The sequence below is a fragment of the Oncorhynchus clarkii genome, chromosome 18 (genome assembly GCF_045791955.1).
Source record: "Oncorhynchus clarkii lewisi isolate Uvic-CL-2024 chromosome 18, UVic_Ocla_1.0, whole genome shotgun sequence".
NCBI lineage: Eukaryota > Metazoa > Chordata > Actinopteri > Salmoniformes > Salmonidae > Oncorhynchus > Oncorhynchus clarkii.
This window is the reverse complement of record NC_092164.1, coordinates 55,306,578-55,331,064: the sequence shown is the minus strand read 5'-3', so window position 1 is coordinate 55,331,064 and position 24,487 is coordinate 55,306,578. Positions and strand designations below refer to the sequence as shown.

The 24,487-nt window shown below is 43.7% G+C and overlaps 1 protein-coding gene across 1 annotated transcript in view; it reads left to right on the top strand.

Moving 5' to 3' along the window:
• Positions 1-396: 396 nt before the first annotated feature.
• LOC139373715 (kalirin-like) overlaps positions 397-24,487 on the top strand; it is a 31,275-nt gene continuing 7,184 nt past the window's right edge. Inside the window, exons 1-5 of the mRNA XM_071114610.1 lie at positions 397-477; positions 1,066-1,220; positions 3,262-3,364; positions 9,199-9,451; positions 24,210-24,487. The exon at positions 24,210-24,487 is cut by the window's right edge and continues 48 nt beyond it. Of these exons, the coding sequence (XP_070970711.1) occupies positions 9,376-9,451; positions 24,210-24,487 (354 nt within the window). The 5' untranslated portion in view covers positions 397-477; positions 1,066-1,220; positions 3,262-3,364; positions 9,199-9,375. The remainder of the gene's footprint in view (positions 478-1,065; positions 1,221-3,261; positions 3,365-9,198; positions 9,452-24,209) is intronic.

Below are 24,487 nucleotides of genomic sequence, written 5' to 3'. Positions count from 1 at the left end.
CCATACTATACCATACCATACTATACCATACTATACTATGCCATGCTATACCATACTATACTATAGCATGCTATACCATACTATACAATACTATACCATACTATACTATGCCATGCTATACCATACTATACCATACCATACCATGCTATACCATACTATACAATACTATACCATACTATACCATACCATGCTATACAATACTATACCATAAACATAGTAATACACATATAAATATTAGTCTACCACACCAGGTACCTCTGCAATAGCAGCCTGAGGGTATGGCTACAACACGTATATACTTTCATGCATTCTACATCCCATATACCCCACCTCGTTTCCCAAAGGAAACATTAACTGCCTTGTGTCCTCTTCCAGACGTCAGAGTTGGGGGTGACAGAGCATATTGAGGGGGACCCCTGTAAGTTTGCTCTGTGGGTGGGCCGTACCCCCACCTCGGACAACAAGACCGTCCTCAAGGTAACAGCCAAATATATTCTCAAGTGCAATCTCCTACTGCCTGTCATCTCTGGTGAACCTTTTCATGTGCACTCTCCAACTGCATCTCAGTGCTAGAAGCATCACTACAGACTCGGGTTTGATTCCAGGCTGTATCACAACCGGCCGTGATTGGGAGTCCCATAGGGTGGCGCACAATTGGCCCTGCGAAGCCCGGGTTAGGGCTTGGCCAGGGTATGCTGTCATTGTAGATAATACATTGTTCTTAACTGACTTGCCTAGTTCAATAAACAATTAAAACATCTCTGGTGAACCTTTTCACGTGCACTCTGAACCTTTTCACGTGCACTCTGAACCTTTTCACGTGCACTCTCCTCTGATGTGGCTTCTGTTGTGCTTTCCTATATTTACTTTACTATCTGTTTGTCTCGTTTTATCTCCTGCCCTCCCCCTTCTCCCCCTTCTCTCTCTCCCTCTCTCACTCCCCTCCCGTTCTCTATCTCCCTCTCTAACTCCCCTCCCGTTCTCTATCTCTCTCTCTATCACCCTCCCTCGCTCCTTCTCTCTCTCTCTCCCCCTCCCGCTCTCCCTCCCTCCCTCCCTCCCCAGGCCTCATCTCTGGAGCTGAAGCAGGAGTGGGTACGTAGTGTGCGTCAGGTGATCCAGGAGAGACGTGGCCATCTGAGAGGAGCGCTGAGGGAGCCCATCCCCCTCCCCAAGACCCCCGCCCCCACCCTGGTCCGCACGCGCAGCATCAACAGGAGGTTTGTACATACATGCACACACACAGCCCACACATTTTGGTCAGGGAGTTGGTCAAACATGGTTTGTGCTGTGATAAGATATTGTGTTAAATAATACATTTGAATCATTTATCTGCACTGTTTGTTAGCCAGCCAGCCAGCCAGTTTTAGAGGAATGATTCCATGAATGTTTCAAATTAAATGCCAATATGTCAACATTCCATTCAAACAATGCAGTCAATCCACAGCCACACTGGCTGCATCAGTTGATGATTCAGTTGATGATATTTACAAGTGTAAATACAACATGTTCTGATATTGTATCATATAATAGCACTCTCAGCTTTCCAGGAAAGGAAACATTTAGACATTTATGGTCTGTTTACATATATTTTATTTATTTATAATTATATAACAATATTTTAGGTTGACAATAATTCTATTACAGAATTTGTGATGTATCACATGCCTTACTTTTATTCTCCTTCATCAGTAAAATCAGGATTATGTCTCTACTGCCATTCATTCACATTAGACTGGGTTGGATTTCTCCCTGTCCAATATGGCTGCCATTCATTCACATTAGACTGGGTTGGATTTCTCCCTGTCCAATATGGCTGCCATTCATTCACATTAGACTGGGTGGGATTTCTCCCTGTCCAATATGGCTGCCATTCATTCACATTAGACTGGGTTGGATTTCTCCCTGTCCAATATGGCTGTCATTCATTCACATTAGACTGGGTTGGATTTCTCCCTGTCCAATATGGCTGCCATTCATTCACATTAGACTGGGTTGGATTTCTCCCTGTCCAATATGGCTGCCATTCATTCACATTAGACTGGGTTGGATTTCTCCCTGTCCAATATGGCTGCCATTCATTCACATTAGACTGGGTTGGATTTCTCCCTGTCCAATATGGCTGCCATTCATTCACATTAGACTGGGTGGGATTTCTTCCTGTCCAATATGGCTGCCATTCATTCACATTAGACTGGGTGGGATTTCTCCCTGTCCAATATGGCTGCCATTCATTCACATTAGACTGGGTGGGATTTCTTCCTGTCCAATATGGCTGCCATTCATTCACATTAGACTGGGTGGGATTTCTCCCTGTCCAATATGGCTGCCATTCATTCACATTAGACTGGGTGGGATTTCTCCCTGTCCAATATGGCTGCCATTCATTCACATTAGACTGGGTGGGATTTCTCCCTGTCCAATATGGCTGCCATTCATTCACATTAGACTGGGTGGGATTTCCCCCTGTCCAATATGGCTGCCATTCATTCACATTAGACTGGGTGGGATTTCTCCCAGTCCAATATGGCTGCCATTCATTCACATTAGACTGGTGGGATTTCTCTCTGTCCAATATGGCTGCCATTCATTCACATTAGACTGGGTTGGATTTCTCCCTGTCCAATATGGCTGCCATTCATTCACATTAGACTGGGTGGGATTTCTCCCTGTCCAATATGGCTGCCATTCATTCACATTAGACTGGGTGGGATTTCTCCCTGTCCAATATGGCTGCCATTCATTCACATTAGACTGGGTTGGATTTCTCCCTGTCCAATATGGCTGCCATTCATTCACATTAGACTGGGTTGGATTTCTCCCTGTCCAATATGGCTGCCATTCATTCACATTAGACTGGGTTGGATTTCTCCCTGTCCAATATGGCTGCCATTCATTCACATTAGACTGGGTTGGATTTCTCCCTGTCCAATATGGCTGCCATTCATTCACATTAGACTGGGTTGGATTTCTCCCTGTCCAATATGGCTGCCATTCATTCACATTAGACTGGGTGGGATTTCTCCCTGTCCAATATGGCTGCCATTCATTCACATTAGACTGGGTTGGATTTCTCTCTGTCCAATATGGCTGCCATTCATTCACATTAGACTGGGTGGGATTTCTCCCTGTCCAATATGGCTGCCATTTTCACCCCATTCTGGAACTTTGATAGGATCTCTATGGGTTTTATTATGTAAATTTAATCAGTTTGTGCGGTGCGTATCATGATATTTTTGATGTGTACGCGTCACCCCCCAGAGACACCAATGAGGATGCAGACAGCCTGGGAGATGCCAGCAGCCAGCCGGACACCGTCTCCATTGCCTCCCGCACCTCTCAGAACACAGCAGACAGCGACAAGGTAGAGACAGACTACACTACCCAGCAGCCACCACTGTTTACACAAAAAGTACCCAAGAGTGATCTGTTCTGAGTGTGTATATATACTCATACAGAGACTCTAAGAGCTTCTAAGAGTGTATGAGTTTTTATTGACGTTCTATGAGTGTAGGGACTTCCTTTGCTAATGGAACATAACCACTGCCAAGCCTGAGGCAGGGTTGTTTCTGACGCATACAGTCCACATTCAAAGTTCCCAAAAGCCAAACGTCAAAAACATTCAATGAGATCCAAGGAAATGGTGCAACAAAATAGATGATTGATTTTTCTTATATCTAACTAAAGTGATTCTCTAATCAACTTAAGGCATAGATTACTTGACATGAAAATGCATATTATGTTATGTTTCTATGTCTGGTCAAAACTCTAAACCATCTAGCTAGGACTCCCTCCACCCCCGAAGGCCCAACTTCCTGTCTTTATCCTACCACTAACACACTTACCACAGTACAATGAATGGGCAAGAGGGGGGGCAGAAACTAAGTTACACTAATAACAAATTAATATACCTCAACCAGGTAAATATAAATCATAAAGGTACCTAATAATTCATCACATACATTCATATATTTACACACAGATACATGGAGCTCTGTATGTTCTGTCTTTTATCCAACTATGTCTAAATCGGCTCTAACATACCGGCCCCTAATTGTTAACTGCACTGACACACGCCTCCACCACACGCCCCATTAGCCAAGAGTTCCTTGGAGCTGTGTCATCCACGATGGAAACAAGGTCACCAGGACTGAAGTTTCTCTTAGTTTTCTTCCACTTGTTCCACTCCTGCATAAGTGGAAGATACTCCCTGATTCATTGCTTCCAGAAGAGGTCAGTGATATATTGTACTTGCTTCCATCTCCTTGGTGAGTATAGGTCTCCTCTCTGGAATAGTCCTGGTGGCAGGACTGGCTTTGTTTTCAGATAAAGTGGATGGTTCGGAGTCTGGGGTTTTAGATCATTAGGGTCATTTGTTACAGTTGTGATTGGTCTGTCGTTCATGATCGCCTCAACTTCACACAAGGCTGTCTGCAAAGCCTCATCATCCAGTACTTGCTCTTTAAGGACTAAATAGAGGATCTTTTTCAACCTCTCCCATACCCCCCATGGTGGGCTCCAGAGGGAGGGTTGAATTACCAATCCACTCCTTCCTTCAGTAATGCATTTTGAATCTTGTTGTGAACCAGCTCTTTCAACGCTTCTCCTAGCTCTCTGTGTGTTCCAACAAAGTTGGTGCCATTGTCGGTTCTGATACTTGTCACTGGGCCTCTTCGACAGAGGAACCTGCGCAGGGCATTGATGCAGGAATCAGTATCCAGGTAACTAGCAAATTCTAAGTGGACAACTCGACTCACAAGGCAAGTAAAGATCACACCATACCGCTTCACATGAACGCGGCCTCGCTTCACCTCTATGGGGCCGAAGTAATCTATGCCCACATGGGTGAAAGGTGGCAAATCAGGTGACACCCGATCTGGTGGAAGGTCGGCCATCTTCTGTTCTCCAGCTCTAGTTTGCATCCGCCTGCAGAAGACACAGCTCTTAGGATCTTCCATGCTAAGGCCTTGGCACATGGCATCTAATATTGCTGGCGAAGACTGAAAAGCATGTGTCCTCTCCCAGAGTGGCCAACCTGCTCATGGATGTGGAGTAAGATCAGTCTGAAGATGTGGAAGTCTTTGGGCAGGATTATAGGATTCTTTAGTTCTATAGGCATAGCAGCTTTGCTTAACCTTCCTCCCACTCTCAGAATGCCATTGTCAACAATTGGATAAAGCTTACAGATTGAGCCGCTTCCCTTGGCACACTGTCTTCCTTTCACAATGAGTGCAATTTGTTTAAAGTGCTGTCTTTGCTCAAATCGAATGATTACCCTTTCTTCTTCATCTAGGTCATCCACAGAGAGACTTTATTTTCCAAACGTTAATTTGAAAATGTCAATTTGTTCCTTCAATGAATTTGTTAAACTCTGATCTGATTCTGGATCCGTTTATGTGAGAACTTTCCTTTTCTGGCTTAACTGTAGAACTCTCTTCAGTTTCAGCATCCAGGAAACTGCTTTCTTCAAGCTGTTCCATGTTGAATAGTACTTAATCAGTTTGCTGGTTGGACTCTTTTCTTCCACACTTGTACTGTTTACGATTACGTCTTTTCTGTCCTCTGGATCATCCGGAGGGATGGAGCCAAGCTCCTCGGGGACTTTCGGCAAGTGTGTTTCTGCTTTCTCCAGGTATTCTGGTCCTTTGAGCCATCTCTTTGAGTTCAGAAAAGTTTCAACATGTAACTCTCTTGAGGCATCATAGGCTGGGTTGGGTTTGGAGATCAAATACCTCCACTGTTTTGCTTTCGATATGTCACGGATCACAGCAACCCTATTAGCCACAAAGGTATGGAATCTCTTGGTATCGTTGAGGATGTATTTTAGCACGGACTGTCTTTCTGTCCAGGAAGTTTCTGTCCAGGAAGTTGACTCCTAGAGTTCAATCTGGAGCTCCAACTTTAACATCCTGTCCACTCGCACCGCCAATGTTGCTACAGCAACTTCCAGTCTGGGGATCGTCATCTGATTGAATGGAATCATTCTTGATTTCCCCAGCATGAATGCGATGTGGACCTTTTCCATACCGTTTGTGAACCTAAGGTAACTTGCCGTGCCATAACCTTGTTCACTTGCATCACCGAAGTGATGCAGCTGTTCTCAGGCATCATGCACCAGTCAATCTGGAATCTGGACAGCTGGTCCACCTCTGAGAGCCATCTCCTCCATGAAATAAAGTGTTCTTCGGGGATGACTTCGTCCCATCCACACTTTAGCTTGCAGAACTCTTGAAGAATCTGCTTTGCCTTTAAGATAAACGGGGCGAGGAAACGTAATGGAGGGTAAACAGAGCTGATGGTTGAGAGATACCTCTTCTCGTCAGGGGTCTGTTCTCGACGATGACTCGGAAGGTAAACGCATCACTTTCATTGTTCCATTGGATTCCAAGTGCTTTTTCAACAGGCAGCTTCTCTCTGTCCAGGTGCAGATCTTTTATCTGCTTGGCTTTGTGTTCCTCACGGCTGTTGCTGACCCACTTGGTCAACTTAAACCTACCCTGAACGCACACATCTTTTTTGTGAGCGCTATGGCTTGTTCTTCTGTGGCCACTAGATTTAAGGCAGTCATCAACATAGAAGTTGGACTTGACCTTTTCATTCACCTCTTTATCATACTTCTCACAGTTGTCTTCCGCTGTCTTTCACAGTGCAATTTGGAGAGGATATAACACCGAAGAGATGTCTTTCCAATCTTTTGTTAGTGTCACCATCTGGCCACCATAGGAATCGCAGGAAGTGAGCGATTCTTCTCCCCTCCTCTGAGGCAGTGCAGTACAGAGAGCCAAAACAGGACCAGAGGGGTGTCTCCCCAAAACAATAGACCAGTCTCATGACCTCATCCCTGTAGCAGTAGCTGTGTGTGTTGTGTGTGTGCGCATATGTGCGCACGCGTGTGTGTGTATATGTGTTATGAGGGTGAGAGAGAGGGTGTTTCCCTCACACAGTGTTTAAAGTCATTCTGAATCTTTTGGGGAACAGTTCACCAGTGATATCTTGGTATGTATACATTTCTACACATCTTGAATGTTTCATTTAGATTGTGTGTTTAGTATTAATATACATATATATTATTCTACACTTTATTATGACCATGTTGTTATGATATGGTCATTTAGCAAACGCTCTTAGCCAGGACGACTGACGGAACCGTCAACACAGATAGTAAGACATTCAGTATGTCGTCAATGCAGGAATCAAACCCACAACCTTGCTGTTGCAGCACCATGCCTCTAGACTGACCCACTGACCAGAGCAGGTGTTTTACCATCTGATGTATTAGTTTGTATGTAGCCTATGTAAGTGTGTGTGTGTATGTGGTCACAACCAAACTGTTCAGAGCTGAGTGTATTTTCACCATCAGTACTACTCTACTGGGAGTTCTTTACCCCGTTTGTATTGTTCACTTTCACAATATCTGTCTCTGGTGCTCTCTCTCTCTCTTTCCCTCCCTCAGTCTCTCTCTTTCCTCCCATTCTCTCTCTCTCTCTCTCTCTCTATGTCTCTCTCTCTATGTCTCTCTCTCTGTTGGGAAAGCTGTGTCCGTATGGCAGGATTCCCAAAACATCTGTGAATGATTTGGATGGGGAACACCCCAACAGTCCCCATTGAGTGTGTGTGTGTGTGTGTGTGTGTGTGTGTGTGTGTGTGTGTGTGTGTGTGTGTGTGTGTGTGTGTGTGTGTGTGTGTGTGTGTGTGTGTGTGTGTGTGTGTGTGTGTGTGTTCGATAACAGATAGCTCCTGGAAGGACAGCCGTGATTTACATATTCACATATTTATCCAATCAGCATGTTTCCTTTCCTTTCTCCCCTCCTCTCTCTCACTGTCTCTCTCCTCCTCTCTCTCACTGTCTCTCCCCTCCTCCCTGTTTCTCCCCTTCTCTCTCTCTTATACCCTATCCAGTCCCCCCCCCCCTCTCTCTCTCTTTTCTGTTTCTCCCCTCCTCTCTCTCTTATACCCTATCCTGTCTCTCCTCTCCTCACTCACTCTCTCGCTCTCTCTCTCTTTCCCTGTCTCCCCCACACTCTTATACCCTCCCTGTCTCTCCCCTCCTCACTCTCTCTCTCTCTCTCTCTCTCTCTCTCTCTTTCTCTCTCTCTCTTTCCCTGTCTCCCCCACTCTCTTATACCCTCTCCATCTCTCCCCTCTTCTCTATCTCATATCCTATCATGTCTCTCCCCTACTCCCTCTCTCTCTCTCTCTCTCTCTCTCTCTCTCTCTCTCTCTCTTTCTCTCTCCCTGTCCCTCCCCTCCTTTCTCTCTCTCTCTCTCTCTCTCTCTCTCTCTCTCTCTCTCTCTCTCTCTCTTCTCTCTCTCCCTGTCTCTCCCCTCCTCTCTCTCTCCCCTCCTCTCTCTCTCTCTCTCTCTCTCTCTCTCTCTCTCTCTCTCTCTCCTCTCTCTCTCTCTCTCTCTCTCCCTTGTTGTGAGTGTTTTCCTTCTTCTGTCTGTAGTCAGGTGTTTCAAAACACCTAGGGCTGGATTCACTCCCTGGAAACCCAGTGTTTCAGGGCTATTGAACCTTATTCAATCAAACTGGCAACCCAGAGTTTCAGGGTTATTGACCCTATTCAATCAAAACTGGCAACCCAGAGTTTCAGGGCTATTGAACCAATTCAATCAAACTGGCAACCCAGAGTTTCAGGGCTATTGAACCAATTCAATCAGAACTGGTTTATGGGGGTAAGACAAGGGGAGGTCAAGAGAGGTCATTTGGGAGGATTTATGTGTGAGACTATGTGGTATAGTGTGCCTGTCTGTGCTCTGCCCTGCCTTGCATACCAGTGTCAACGTTAAGACCACAACTTCTACATCCCTCAGTCTTTCCTGTCGTTCATAGACTGTTTCTTATACTCTATACTTTCACTTCTCTCTCGAAGCTTTAGCTCATACTTTGAAATTACCACATTTTCTTTCTTTATTAAATGAGTGGGGACTAACCGCTAGACAACCTGAGGCCACTCATTTGACACAATGTTAACGCACCCTCTCTCTCTTTCTTTCTCTCTGTCCTCTCTCCCCTCTCTATCACTCTCTTTCTATCTCTCTCCCTCTCTCTCTTTCTTTCTCTCTGTCCTCTCTCCCCTCTATCTCACTCTCTTTCTATCTCTATCTATCTCTCTCCCTCTCTCTCTTTATTTCTCTCTGTCCTCTCTCCCCTCTCTCTCTTTCTCTTTCTCTGCCATCTCTCCCCCTCCTCTCTAGCTGTCCGGTGGCTGTGAGTTGACCGTGGTCCTGTTGGACTTCTCGGCGGGCGGGGCTGAGGAGCTGAGTGTTCGTTGCGGTCAGACCGTGGAGCTAGTGGAGCGGTCCAGTGAGCGATCTGGCTGGTGTCTGGTCAGGACCACAGACCACACCCCCCCACAGGAGGGTTTGGTACCCATGACTGCCCTCTGCCTTTCCCACTCCCACAGCGCTGACATGGACGGCTTGATGCCTGCCACCACCGCTGGGAAAGGTGAGACTGACGGAGTTCTGGGGTGGAATGCGTGGGAACGTATGGGGAGCTCCATTAGGAAAATCATTTTGATACTTTGTGTTTGTTGTTTTAGCTGAATTCTTAGTGGTTTTACCTTGGTGAGTTCTGCAGATGTACTTTCTCACTCTTGGAGGCTCAGAAACACAACTCCATCTCTGGTTGTTATGGAGACCTGTGTCAGTCCAGTCTGGCGGCCTTCAAATAGGAAGTGGTATTATTGTTCTTGGGTCACTTCCTCTCTGCTGCTGTTAATTTCCTGTTTAATCTAGAGGACATTTCAACATCCCACTCAAGAATCTTCTCAACTGCCAAAATGCTGACGTGCATAACTCTAAACTTTCATTAAAATACTCCATGAACATTTACATTTGATATACGTAGCAAGTCAGGGCCCAGATTCACAAAACCTTCTTAAGAAGACATTTCTTCTTAACTGCCATTTGTTCCTTAACGATAGACTTAAGAAGAAAGTTAAGCAAACTTGCTGTTCCTCAAAAAGGTCATTGGAAATGTTCTTGCGCAATTTCTTATGTTTCTCCTTAAGTAAAAAGTTAAGAAGAAATTTGATTCTTGAAAATAAAGTTATTGTAAATGTTGTTCATTCCAAGACAGCTAAACCCTTTGTCTTCAACTCAGGGCAGTGAGAGAAAAAGCTCATAAAAGCAAAGGAACCTGTTTAATTCACTCACAAACCTCATCTGAAAGTTTCAGTATTGATTATTTTAAACCCAAGAACATGTTTTAGAACAGTAATCTCAGTAAGAAATATGCTAACATGATTGCCACTGCTAGATATATAGCGAGCTAAGATGGTTGCCTAGCAACAAACATCTTATTAAGAAGATTTGTAAGAAGATATTTAAGAAGTTCGTAAGAAAATCATTAAGATATTGTTGAGGAATTGCAAATCTTATGAAGTTTTTTTTTTGTTCTTAAGAAGCTTCTTAAGTTTTTGCGTAAGGAGTGTTTTGTGACTCCAGACAAAGAGAGAGGGAAGGCAGGCAACAAGAGAATTGAAGAAAAGAGCAGAAACAGAAAGGAACTTTAGATGATGGTAATTCAGTCTGACGGGCGTTCACCCAAACAAACAGTCTTCAATCTTTAATATTTTACCTCTGCATTATAAATACAGTTTAGTGTAGTCCCTGAAACTCACTTATGGGACTCCCTCTGTGTGTGTGTGTGTGTGTGTGTGTGTGAAGAAACTTACCAGCTGGGTAACTATCGTACCAGTTTTAATCTCCAGTTTGTTGTGGCAGGTCAGAATAAAGAATTCCTGCCTGACCTAAGAACACGCACACAGACACACACATACAGTACACACACACACACATACACACACACACACACACACACACACAAGGGTAAAGGTAAAGCCACAGGTGGCGTTCAGAGGTTTATACATTGACCTGACTGTCAAACATTGACGCTAAAGTTAAAACCCAACACACACATCCTGCGTGTGTGTGTGTGTGTGTGTGTGTGTGTGTGTGTGTGTGTGTGTGCGTGTGTGTGTGTGTGTGTGTGTGTGTGTGTGTGTGTGTGTGTGTGTGTGTGTGTGTGTGTGTGTGTACGGAATGGGAAACAATACTAGTAGAAGCACAGCAGGTGAAAACTGCAGTGTCCTACTTTAGAGTGTAACACACATTAACTACATGATCACACAGACACACATTAACAACATGATCACACAGACACACATTAACAACATGATCACACAGACACACATTCACACACAATGTCTCTCAATCATTTCACTTAATTCGCTAGTTATCTAACTTAATCCCGCCTCTTTCCATAGAACTGTTCAGCTCTAACTCCGCCTTTTTAAACAGTTTAGATCTCAGAGTTGAGTTGAGTTTCAGTCTGGAGTTAGGAGAGGAACCTCTATCCCTCCTCTCTGTCTGTCTCTCTGTCTGGGTAATGTGGTAGGGGGGAGGCATGCGCAGCGGGAGAGGCTGTTGCTCTTGCTCCAGGGTTTGGGGTTGGATCCTGGGAGAGATTGATGAGACAGGTGAGTGACTGTGTGTGTGTGTGTGTGTGTGTGTGTGTGTGTGTGTGTGTGTGTGTGTGTGTGTGTGTGTGTGTGTGTGTGTGTGTGTGTGTGGTAGTATAGCTGACTTTGCTTTGATTTGATCCTGTGTTGTGTGTTGTTGTAGTTGTTAGATAGAGTGGGGGATAGAAAGACAGAGAGAGAGGTAGAGAGAGGTAGAGAGAGAGAGAGAGAGAGAGAGAGAGAGAAAGACAGACAGAGAGGGAGGGAGAGAGGTAGAGAGAGAGAGAGAGGTAGAGATAGAAAGACGGACAGAGAGGGAGGGAGAGAGGTAGAGAGAGAGAGAGAGAGAGAGGTAGAGAGAGAGGGAGGGAGAGAGGTAGAGAGAGAGGTAGAGAGAGAGAGAGAGAGAGGTAGAGAGAGAGGTAGAGATAGAAAGACAGACAGGGAGAGAGAGAGAGGTAGAGATAGAAAGACAGACAGGGAGAGAGAGAGAGGTAGAGATAGAAAGACAAACAGAGAGGGAGAGAGAGAGGTAGAGATAGAAAGACAGACAGAGAGGGAGGGAGAGAGGGAGAGAGGTAGAGAGAGAGAGAGGTAGAGAGAGGGATTGTAGGAGCAACATGGACACATAAGCTGATGTTTTGCCAGGCTAGGAGAATGTATTAATAATTATGATCTTCTAACATATCCCATTTACAACACACATACACACACATATTTGGTGGCCATACCTGAAATTCCTTCACTCCATCTCTCTGCCTCTGTCTGTGTCCATGTCTGTTTGGCTACTAGACTAGTTATTCAGGTTATACTAGTTAGTCCAGTTTTGCTCACTCATTTCTGCTGAAATTGCTCCAGATACGTTCACCCACCCACCCGGAAACACACACACACTTATCCTTGGGCTTTGTGTGTTTGTTGTTTCTGTGTGTGCGGTTGGGTCAGTCATACAGAAACCAAGAGTTCCTGTGGTCTGGGGTTTGTTGTCTCAGAGGAAGTTTACCTGAGAAAGGGAACTGCCATCCCCCCAAAGCCTGCACTTTCCTCCCTCTCTCCTTTCCTCCTCCCTCCTTCTCTCTCACTCTCTCTCCCACCTTTTCTCCCGCTCTCCTTTCCTCCTCCCTCCTTCTCTCTCACTCTCTCTCCCACCTTTTCTCCCTCTTGCAGTTTTTGACAACCCAGCATGCTGTACTTCCCTCACTACCTCTCTCTCTCTCCCTCCACCCTCCCTTCTTCCCACCATTTCTCTTCCCTCCTACAGTCCTATCGAACAACAACACACTTACAATACTTTGAGAGATATTCCTTTCAAAACCTATATCTTTAGGAGGGGGTTGGGGGTACACTACATTCCAAAATCGTGGGCATTAATATGGAGTTGGTCCCCAGTTTGCTGCTATACCAGCCTCCACTCTTCTGGGAAGGCTTTCCACTAGATGTTAGAACATTGCTGCAGGGACTTGCTTCCATTCAGCCACAAGAGCATTAGTGAGGTCGGGCACTGATGTTGGGTGATTAGGCCTGGCTTGCAGTCGTTGTTCCAATTCATCCCAAAGGTGTTCGATGGGGTTGAGGTCAGGGCTCTGTACAGGCCAGTCAAATTCTTCCACATGGATCTCGACAAACCATTTCTGTATGGACATTGCTTTGTGCATGGGGGCATTGTCATGCTGAAACAGGAAAGCGCTGTCCCCAAACTGTTGCCACAAAGTTGGAAGCAAAGAGTCGTCTATATGCTGTAGCGTTATTTCCCTTCACTGGAACTAAGGCGCCTAACCCAAACCATTCCTCCTCCACCAAACTTTACAGTTGGCAATATGCATTCGGGCAGGTGGTGTTCTCCTGGCATCCGCCAAACCCAGATTCGTCTTTCAGACTGCCAGATGGTGAAGCGTGATTCATCACTCTAGAGAACACGTTTCCACTGCTCCAGAGTCCAATGGCGTCGAGCTTTACACCATTCCAGACGACGCTTTGCGCAGGGTGATCTTAGGCTTGTGTGCGGCTGCTCAGCCATGTAAACCCATTTCATAAAGCCACCGACAAACAGTTCTTGAGCAGACGTTGCTTCCAGAGGCAGTTTGGAACTCGGTAGTGAGTGTTGCAGCCGAGGACAGACGATTTATACGCGCTACGCGCTTCACCACTTGGCAGTCCCGTTCTGTGAGTTTGTGTGGCCTAGCACTTCGCTGCTGAGCCATTGTTGCTGCTAGATATTTCCACTTCACAATAACTTGTTGGATAGGTGGCATCCTATGACTGTGCCACGTTGACAGTCATTGAGCTCTTCATTAAGGCCATTCTACTGCCGATGTTTGTCTATGTAGATTGCATGGATGTGTGTTAAATTTTATACACCCGTCAGCAACCGGTGTGACTGAAACAGCCAAATCCACTCATTTAAACTAAAGTTTGTATATACAGTGTTTTCAGAAAGTATTCAGACCCCTTCACTTTTTCCACATTTTGTTACGTTACAGCCTTATTCTAAAATGAATTAAATCGTTTTTCCACCTAATCAATCTACACACACTACCCCATAATGACAAAGCAAAAACAGGTTGGTAGAATTTTTTTTATTTATAATATATATTTTTTTGAAATATCAAATTTACATAAGTATTAAGACCCAGTACTTAAGACCCAGTACTGTTCTACTCAGTACTTTGTTGAAGCACCTTTGGCAGCGATTACAGCCTTGAGTCTTCTTGGGTATGACGCTACAAGCTTGGCACACCTGTATTTGGGGAGTTTCTCCCATTCTTCTCTGCAGATCCTCTCAAGCTCTGTCAGGTTGGATGGGGAGCGTCCACAGCTATGTTCAGGTCTCTACAGAGATGTTCGATTGGGTTCAAGTTCAGGCTCTGGCTGGGCCACTCAATAACATTCAGAGACTTGGTCCCGAAGCCACTACTGCGTTGTCTTGGCTGTGTACTTAGGGTCATTGTCCTGTTGGAAGGTGAACCTTCACCCCAGTCTGAGGTCCTGAGCGCTTTGGAGCAGGTTTTTATCAAGGACCTCTCTAATACTTTGCTCCGTTCATCTTTCCCGATCCTGACTAGTCTCCCGGTCCTTGATGCTGAAAAACATCCCCACAGCATGACGCTGCCACCACATGCAAAGTGATGAGTGGTGCCTGGTTTCCTCCAGATGTGACACTTGGCATTCAGGCCAAATCTTGGTTTCATCAGACCAGAGAATCTGTTTCTCATGGTCTGAGGGTCCTTTAGGTGCCTTTTGGTAAACTCCAAGTGGGTTGTCAGGTGCATTTTACTGAGGAGTTGCTTCCATCTGGCCACTCTACCATAAATGCCTGATTGGTGGAGTGTTGCAGAGATGGTTGTCCTTCTGGAAGGTTCTCCCATCTCCACAGAGGAACTCTGGAGCTCTGTCAGAGAGACCATCGGGTTCTTGGTCACCTCCGTGACCGAGGCCCTTCTCCCCTGATCGCTCAGTTTGGCCGGGCGGCCAGCTCTAGGAAGCGTCTTGGCTGTTCTAAACTTCTTCCATTTAATAATGAAATTTATGGGGCGATAGTTGTCCAGATCCTTTGTATCCTCACCCTTATGGGGCGATAGTTGTCCAGATCCTTTGTAACCCCACCCTTATGGGGCGATAGTTGTCCAGATCCTTTGTATCCCCCCCTTATGGGGCGATAGTTGTCCAGATCCTTTGTATCCTCACCCTTATGGGGCGATAGTTGTCCAGATCCTTTGTAACCCCACCCTTATGGGGCGATAGTTGTCCAGATCCTTTGTATCCCCACCCTTATGTGGCGATAGTTGTCCAGATCCTTTGTAACCCCACCCTTATGGGGCGATAGTTGTCCAGATCCTTTGTATCCCCACCCTTATGGGGCGATAGTTGTCCAGATCCTTTGTATCCTCACCCTTATGGGGCGATAGTTGTCCAGATCCTTTGTAACCCCACCCTTATGGGGCGATAGTTGTCCAGATCCTTTGTATCCCCACCCTTATGTGGCGATAGTTGTCCAGATCCTTTGTAACCCCACCCTTATGGGGCGATAGTTGTCCAGATCCTTTGTATCCCCACCCTTATGGGGCGATAGTTGTCCAGATCCTTTGTAACCCCACCCTTATGTGGCGATAGTTGTCCAGATCCTTTGTAACCCCACATTTATGGGGCGATAGTTGTCCAGATCCTTTGTATCCCCACCCTTATGGGGCGATAGTTGTCCAGATCCTTTGTAACCCCACCCTTATGGGGCGATAGTTGTCCAGATCCTTTGTATCCCCACCCTTATGTGGCGATTGTTGTCCAGATCCTTTGTATCCCCACCCTTATGGGGCGATAGTTGTCCAGATCCTTTGTAACCCCACCCTTATGGGGCGATAGTTGTCCAGATCCTTTGTATCCCCACCCTTATGGGGCGATAGTTGTCCAGATCCTTTGTATCCCCACCCTTATGGGGCGATAGTTGTCCAGATCCTTTGTATCCCCACCCTTATGGGGCGATAGTTGTCCAGATCCTTTGTATCCCCACCCTTATGTGGCGATAGTTGTCCAGATCCTTTGTATCCCCACCCTTATAGGGCGATTGTTGTTCAGATCTTTTGTATCCCCCCCTTATACGGCGATAGTTGTCAAGATCCTTTGTACCCTTATACAGTGGCAGCACATATGCAGATCTACATGCTTTTGGAATACTTCCTGATAGCAATGTTCATTAAAATGTGCGCTACCGAGGCAGCAATAAAGGAAGCTGCACACTTAAGCAGATCAGGCTCCAAATGATCAGCCCCTGTGGATTTTTTTATTGTCTAATGTTAGCGAATCATCCAGGACCTCTTTATCAGGGAATTTCTGAAAATAAAACTCCTGACCAGCATTTTCAGTATCATACAATAGTTTTTCACCATCAACATCCAAACGACTCTTTTCAAGACATGGCTTTGAAATACATTCAAAAATATAGCCCGCTGATATACAATGGTGATTAAATACATTAATGATATAAGTCAGTAATAGGGCCAGAATCTAAATGAATTTCATGGGGTAGAGAAGAGGTGTAAGGGAGTGTGTAACTGGTGGCAGGGAAGTCCGACGCAGGAGGGCAAAACTGGGTAATCAACGGAGCAGTTTTATTCATAAAAGCACCGGAAACCAGGACAACAAACAAATGGGTACAAAACCCGTCGCGCACCAGAGAAAACGTGCACATGCACTTACAATAAACAATCCCACACAAAGACATGGGGGGAATAGAGGGTTAAATATACAACAAGTAATTGAGGGAATTGAAACCAGGTGTGAGGAAAAACAAGACTGTCACGTTCTGACCTTAGTTCCTTTGTTTTGTCTTTGTTTTAGTATTGTCAGGGTGTGAGTTGGGGTGGGCAGTCTATGTTCCTTTTTCTATAATTTGGGATTCTGTGTTTGGCCTGGTATGGTTCTCAATCAGAGGCAGCTGTTTATCGTTGTCCCTGATTGAGAACCAGACTTAGGTAGCCTGGTTTCACGTTTGAGTTGTGGGTGATTGTTTCCTGTGTCTGTGTTCCACACGGAACTGTTTCGGTTTGTTATTTCACTTAGTTATTTTTGTATTTTGTCGTGTTCAGTTTGTTCTATTAAATATGGACACTTACCACGCTGCGCATTGGTCCTCCTCTTCTCCTTCATACGACGACCGTTACAAAGACAAAACACATGGAAAATGAAAAATTAAACGTGGATCGATGATGGCTAGAAGACCGGCGACGTCGAGCGCCGCCCGAACAAGGAGAGGACCCGACTTCGGCGGATGTCGTGACAAGAGGAGACACAACCCTTCAGTGATTTAACAGCTTTCCAAAATGTAGCTGGGTTCCCTGTACATTCAGATAGTGTATCAACATAATAATCTGATTTAGCTTTTTAACTAGTTTCACACACAGATTTCTCAATCGCCTGAAAGACTGCCAGTCTGGGCAAGAGTCTGTGAATCTAGCTTTGGCTCAGGCAGCACCTCTGTTGTGTATGACTTCAGATAGCTCTGGACTGAACCAAGGGCAAGACCTATTTTTAATTCTCAGTTTTTTAAAGGGGGCATGTTTATCTACAATACAGTTGAAACATTTGAGAAGGGATTCAGAGCCAACTCTGGGTCAGGTGTAGATGCAACATGTTCATTGAAATGTTTAAAATCCCTCTTGTTGATAAAACGAGGTTTGGATCGAGGCATCCGTATATCCTTGACACATACAATGGGACAGTGGTCACTAATATCCAAAGCAAACACTCCACTCCCAGCATATTTCTCTGGAGTATTTGTAAATTTGAGGTCAATCAAAGTCAATTTTTTAAGTTTGGACGTGTAGGCTTTGTAATCAGCTGGGTCAAATTTAGATTAGTACAAAAATCTTGTAAATAGTCAGCCTCCTGCGTTCCCCATGCAATATTAAAATTTCCTGAAATTAACACCTCTGTGGTAGTAAAAATGGCAAATAAATCAGTGAGTTAATTTAGTACACATTTCTTGGCAGAGGGTGGACGATAGATTCTATAACTGTTATATTTTAGTTTGAACCCAACTGAAGACTTAAAGCCAACAATTCAAATTGTTTAGGATGGGAGGTAGCCTTTAACAGAGACACAGAAATAATATTATTTGTGTAAATAGCAACATCACCCCCTTTGTCTTTCCTATCAGCGCTAAACACATGGTAACCATCCATAGCAACCTCAGAGTCCAGGTTTTTATCAGTTAAAACCTCTTAGGGGTCCCTTAAAGCGCCAATCCCGTTAGCGGGATAGATTTGACAACATCCGGTGTAATTGCAGAGCGCCAAATTCAAACTACAGAAATATAAATATTCAACATTCACGAAAATATAAGTGTAATACATCAAAATAAAGCTTAACTTCTTGTTAATCCAGCTGCTGTGTCAGATTTCTAAAAGGCTTTATGGCGAAAGCACACCATTTGATTATCTGAGAACAGCGCCCCGCATACAAAAACATGAAAATCATTTTTCAACCAGGCAGGTGCGACACAAGTCAGAAATAATGATATAATAAATGCCTTACCTTCATATTTTTGCAATCCCAAATGTCTCAGTGACACAATGAATGGTTGTTTTGTTCGATAAATTCCTTCTTTATATCTCCAAAATGTCAATTTATTTGGCGGGTTTGATTCAGAAATACACCGGTTCCAACTGGCCCAACATGACTACAAAGTATCTAATAAGTTACCTGTAAACTTGGTCCAAACATTTCAAACAACGTTTTTAATCCAACCTCAGGTATCCTAAAATGTAAATAATCGATCAAATTTAAGACGGGATAAACAGTTTCCAATACCGAAGAAAAACAACACAGAGCGCGCTCTTGTTTACGCTCACCAAAATACTAGAGACCTTCTGAGTGACACATGGAATGAATTAGCACTACTTCTTCATTTCTCAAAATAAAAATATCGAACAATTTCTAAAGACTGTTGACATCTAGTGGAAGCCACAGGAACTGCAATCTGGGCCCTAATAAATCAGGTTTCCCATAGAAAAGCATTGGAAAACACAATGACTTCAAAAAAAAATGTCCCTGGATGGATTGTGCTCGGGGTTTTGCCTGTCAAATCAGTTCTGTTATACTCACAGACATTATTTTAACAGTTTTAGAAACTTTAGAGTGTTTTGTATCCAATACTACCATGCATATGCATATCCTGGGCCTGAGTAACAGGCAGTTTACTTTGGGCACGCTTTTCATCCGGACGTGAAAATACTGCCCCCTATCCCGAAGAAGTTTTAACCAGGTTTCAGATCAAAAATAAAATATCAGGGTCTGCCTGAGAGGCCCAGATCATGACATTATCAATTTTAGGTAATAAACTATGAATGTTAAGATGTAAAAATGTCAAACCTTTTCTGCATTTAAAATCACAGAGTTTCAATAATAGTCAGATTACTTAGAGATTTCAGAACAACAGGAGACTCAAAGATTGAATTATACCTATTAGGAAAATAAAACAAAGTAGGAATAGCAATGACATTTCTCCGGTGAGCACCATTAGGCATGTCACCACTTTCAGATACATGTGGAAGTCTCACAGTGACCAGAAGAGATGGTGAAAACTGACTTACATGTAATGCTAATATTGTCTTCACACCAATTTAGTTCACCAAGAACCTTTCCAATGTTTGATGACAACAGCCAGAAGGGCATGACTTCTGATAAGTCCAATACCCTAGAGCCCACCGTAACCACAGTGAAGCAGAACCCGCCTTAGACCCTGGCGATGCCATCACAACGTTGGCCGATACGGAAGGAGCCTCCCACACTCCATGAGAAGATGGTCCCGGGACAACAGGCTCCGGCGCAGTGAAGCTATTCGATGTCGGCAGCCCATTCAGGAATCCCGTCACCGCAGAGGGCTCAGAAAGTGGAGGACGCCGCTTTCGACTTCCGCGATGAACGGCGACGTGTCTCCCTTCTTTTGGGACCTTCAATGCTGCAGAAATGTTTTGGTACCCTTCCCCAGATCTGTGCCTCGACACAATCCCGTCTCGGAGCTCTATAGACATGTCCTTGCTCTGACATGCACTGTCAACTGTGGGACGTTATATAGATAGGTGTGTGCCATTCCAAATGCTGTCCAATCAATTTAATTTCCCACTTTTGGACTACAATCAGGTTGTAGAAACATGATCAATGGAAACAGGATAAACCTGAGCTCAATTTCAAATCTCATAGCAAAGGGTCTGAATACTTACTGTTTTTATATTTATATACTATTTCTGTTTATTTTTATTTTGAATGCATTAGCAAAAATTTCAAAACCCTGTTTTTGCTTTGTCATTATGGGTTATTGTGTGTAGATTGACGAGAGAAAAAATTATGTCATCCTTTTTAGAATAAGGCTGTAAAGTAAGAAAATGTGGAAAAAGTGAAGGGGTCTGAACACTTTCCGAATACACTGTATAGTGTAGGTCTTCTCAAGAATACACTGTATAGTGTAGGTCTTCTCAAGAATACACTGTATAGTGTAGGTCTTCTCAAGAATACACTGTATAGTGTAGGTCTTCTCAAGAACACACTGTATAGTGTAGGTCTTCTCACACTGTATAGTGTAGGTCTTCTCAAGAATACACTGTATAGTGTAGGTCTTCTCAAGAATACACTGTATAGTGTAGGTCTTCTCAAGAATACACTGTATAGTGTAGGTCTTCTCAAGAATACACTGTATAGTGTAGGTCTTCTCAAGAATACACTGTATAGTGTAGGTCTTCTCAAGAACACACTGTATAGTGTAGGTCTTCTCAAGAACACACTGTATAGTGTAGGTCTTCTCAAGAACACACTGTATAGTGTAGGTCTTCTCAAGAATACACTGTATAGTGTAGGTCTTCTCAAGAATACACTGTATAGTGTAGGTCTTCTCAAGAATGTATAGTGTAGGTCTTCTCAAGAATACACTGTATAGTGTAGGTCTTCTCAAGAACACACTGTATAGTGTAGGTCTTCTCAAGAATACACTGTATAGTGTAGGTCTTCTCAAGAATACACTGTATAGTGTAGGTCTTCTCAAGAATACACTGTATAGTGTAGGTCTTCTCAAGAATACACTGTATAGTGTAGGTCTTCTCAAGAATACACTGTATAGTGTAGGTCTTCTCAAGAACACACTGTATAGTGTAGGTCTTCTCAAGAATACACTGTATAGTGTAGGTCTTCTCAAGAATACACTGTATAGTGTAGGTCTTCTCAAGAATACACTGTATAGTGTAGGTCTTCTCAAGAATACACTGTATAGTGTAGGTCTTCTCAAGAATACACTGTATAGTGTAGGTCTTCTCAAGAATACACTGTATAGTGTAGGTCTTCTCAAGAATACACTGTATAGTGTAGGTCTTCTCAAGAATACACTGTATAGTGTAGGTCTTCTCAAGAATACACTGTATAGTGTAGGTCTTCTCAAGAATACACTGTATAGTGTAGGTCTTCTCAAGAATACACTGTATAGTGTAGGTCTTCTCACACTGTATAGTGTAGGTCTTCTCAAGAATACACTGTATAGTGTAGGTCTTCTCAAGAATACACTGTATAGTGTAGGTCTTCTCAAGAATACACTGTATAGTGTAGGTCTTCTCAAGAATACACTGTATAGTGTAGGTCTTCTCAAGAATACACTGTATAGTGTAGGTCTTCTCAAGAATACACTGTATAGTGTAGGTCTTCTCAAGAATACACTGTATAGTGTAGGTCTTCTCAAGAATACACTGTATAGTGTAGGTCTTCTCAAGAATACACTGTATAGTGTAGGTCTTCTCAAGAATACACTGTATAGTGTAGGTCTTCTGTATAGTGTAGGTCTTCTCAAGAATACACTGTATAGTGTAGGTCTTCTCAAGAATACACTGTATAGTGTAGGTCTTCTCAAGAATACACTGTATAGTGTAGGTCTTCTCAAGAATATACTGTATAGTGTAGGTCTTCTCAAGAATACACTGTATAGTGTAGGTCTTCTCAAGAATACACTGTATAGTGTAGGTCTTCTCAAGAATACACTGTATAGTGTAGGTCTTCTCAAGAACACACTGTATAGTGTAGGTCTTCTCAAGAATACACTGTATAGTGTAGGTCTTCTCAAGAATACACTGTATAGTGTAGGTCTTCTCAAGAACACACTGTATAGTGTAGGTCTTCTCAAGAATACACTGGATAGTGTAGGTCTTCTCAAGAATACACTGTATAGTGTAGGTCTTCTCAAGAATACACTGTATAGTGTAGGTCTTCTCAAGAATACACTGTATAGTGTAGGTCTTCTCAAGAATACACTGTATAGTGTAGGTCTTCTCAAGAATACACTGTATAGTGTAGGTCTTCTCAAGAATACACTGTATAGTGTAGGTCTTCTCAAGAACACACTGTATAGTGTAGGTCTTCTCAAGAATACACTGTATAGTGTAGGTCTTCTCAAGAATACACTGTATAGTGTAGGTCTTCTCAAGAATACACTGTATAGTGTAGGTCTTCTCAAGAATACACTGTATAGTGTAGGTCTTCTCAAGAATACACTGTATAGTGTAGGTCTTCTCAAGAATACACTGTATAGTGTAGGTCTTCTCAAGAATACACTGTATAGTGTAGGTCTTCTCAAGAATACACTGTATAGTGTAGGTCTTCTCAAGAATACACTGTATAGTGTAGGTCTTCTCAAGAATACACTGTATAGTGTAGGTCTTCTCAAGAATACACTGTATAGTGTAGGTCTTCTCAAGAATACACTGTATAGTGTAGGTCTTCTCAAGAATACACTGTATAGTGTAGGTCTTCTCAAGAATACACTGTATAGTGTAGGTCTTCTCAAGAATACACTGTATAGTGTAGGTCTTCTCAAGAATACACTGTATAGTGTAGGTCTTCTCAAGAATACACTGTATAGTGTAGGTCTTCTCAAGAATACACTGTATAGTGTAGGTCTTCTCAAGAATACACTGTATAGTGTAGGTCTTCTCAAGAATACACTGTATAGTGTAGGTCTTCTCAAGAATACACTGTATAGTGTAGGTCTTCTCAAGAATACACTGTATAGTGTAGGTCTTCTCAAGAATACACTGTATAGTGTAGGTCTTCTCAAGAACACACTGTATAGTGTAGGTCTTCTCAAGAATACACTGTATAGTGTAGGTCTTCTCAAGAATACACTGTATAGTGTAGGTCTTCTCAAGAACACACTGTATAGTGTAGGTCTTCTCAAGAATACACTGGATAGTGTAGGTCTTCTCAAGAATACACTGTATAGTGTAGGTCTTCTCAAGAATACACTGTATAGTGTAGGTCTTCTCAAGAATACACTGTATAGTGTAGGTCTTCTCAAGAATACACTGTATAGTGTAGGTCTTCTCAAGAATACACTGTATAGTGTAGGTCTTCTCAAGAATACACTGTATAGTGTAGGTCTTCTCAAGAACACACTGTATAGTGTAGGTCTTCTCAAGAATACACTGTATAGTGTAGGTCTTCTCAAGAATACACTGTATAGTGTAGGTCTTCTCAAGAATACACTGTATAGTGTAGGTCTTCTCAAGAATACACTGTATAGTGTAGGTCTTCTCAAGAATACACTGTATAGTGTAGGTCTTCTCAAGAATACACTGTATAGTGTAGGTCTTCTCAAGAATACACTGTATAGTGTAGGTCTTCTCAAGAATACACTGTATAGTGTAGGTCTTCTCAAGAATACACTGTATAGTGTAGGTCTTCTCAAGAATACACTGTATAGTGTAGGTCTTCTCAAGAATATACTGTATAGTGTAGGTCTTCTCAAGAATACACTGTATAGTGTAGGTCTTCTCAAGAATACACTGTATAGTGTAGGTCTTCTCAAGAATACACTGTATAGTGTAGGTCTTCTCAAGAACACACTGTATAGTGTAGGTCTTCTCAAGAACACACTGTATAGTGTAGGTCTTCTCAAGAATACACTGTATAGTGTAGGTCTTCTCAAGAATACACTGTATAGTGTAGGTCTTCTCAAGAATACACTGTATAGTCTGGGTCTTCTCAAGAATTGGAGGCCTGTCATCTTACTGGACAACAATATTCTTTGGAAATGTGAACAAGATTCTGTATCTTCCTCTCTCCCTTCCCCTCACATACCTCCTACCTTCCCTCTCTCTCCCTTCTCTGTCTCCCTCTTCCATCCCTCTCTCACTTCCTCTCTCCATCCCTCTCTCCCACCAACCCTACCTTCCTATCTCTCCCGCCGTCCGTCACTCCCTCCCTCTCTTTCTCCAGAGCCCAGCCCTGTAGGTTCAGAGGTCAGATCAGACTCTGTAGCGTCTCTCCAGTCCCAGACATCCCTGGGCTCCGGTCCTGGCGGTGTGTCCGTCAGTTCCCCCGGCGGAGTGTCTATTGGTTCTCCTGGTGTGAACGTGGGCTCCCCGGGGCCCAAGCGGAGTGGTTCTGGTACTGGGAACACGTTGAAGCGCTGGCTGACCAGCCCAGTGAGGAGACTGAGCCAGGGCAAAGCCGACAGCCAGGGGAAAAAACCTCCACTACGCACCAGGAGACGA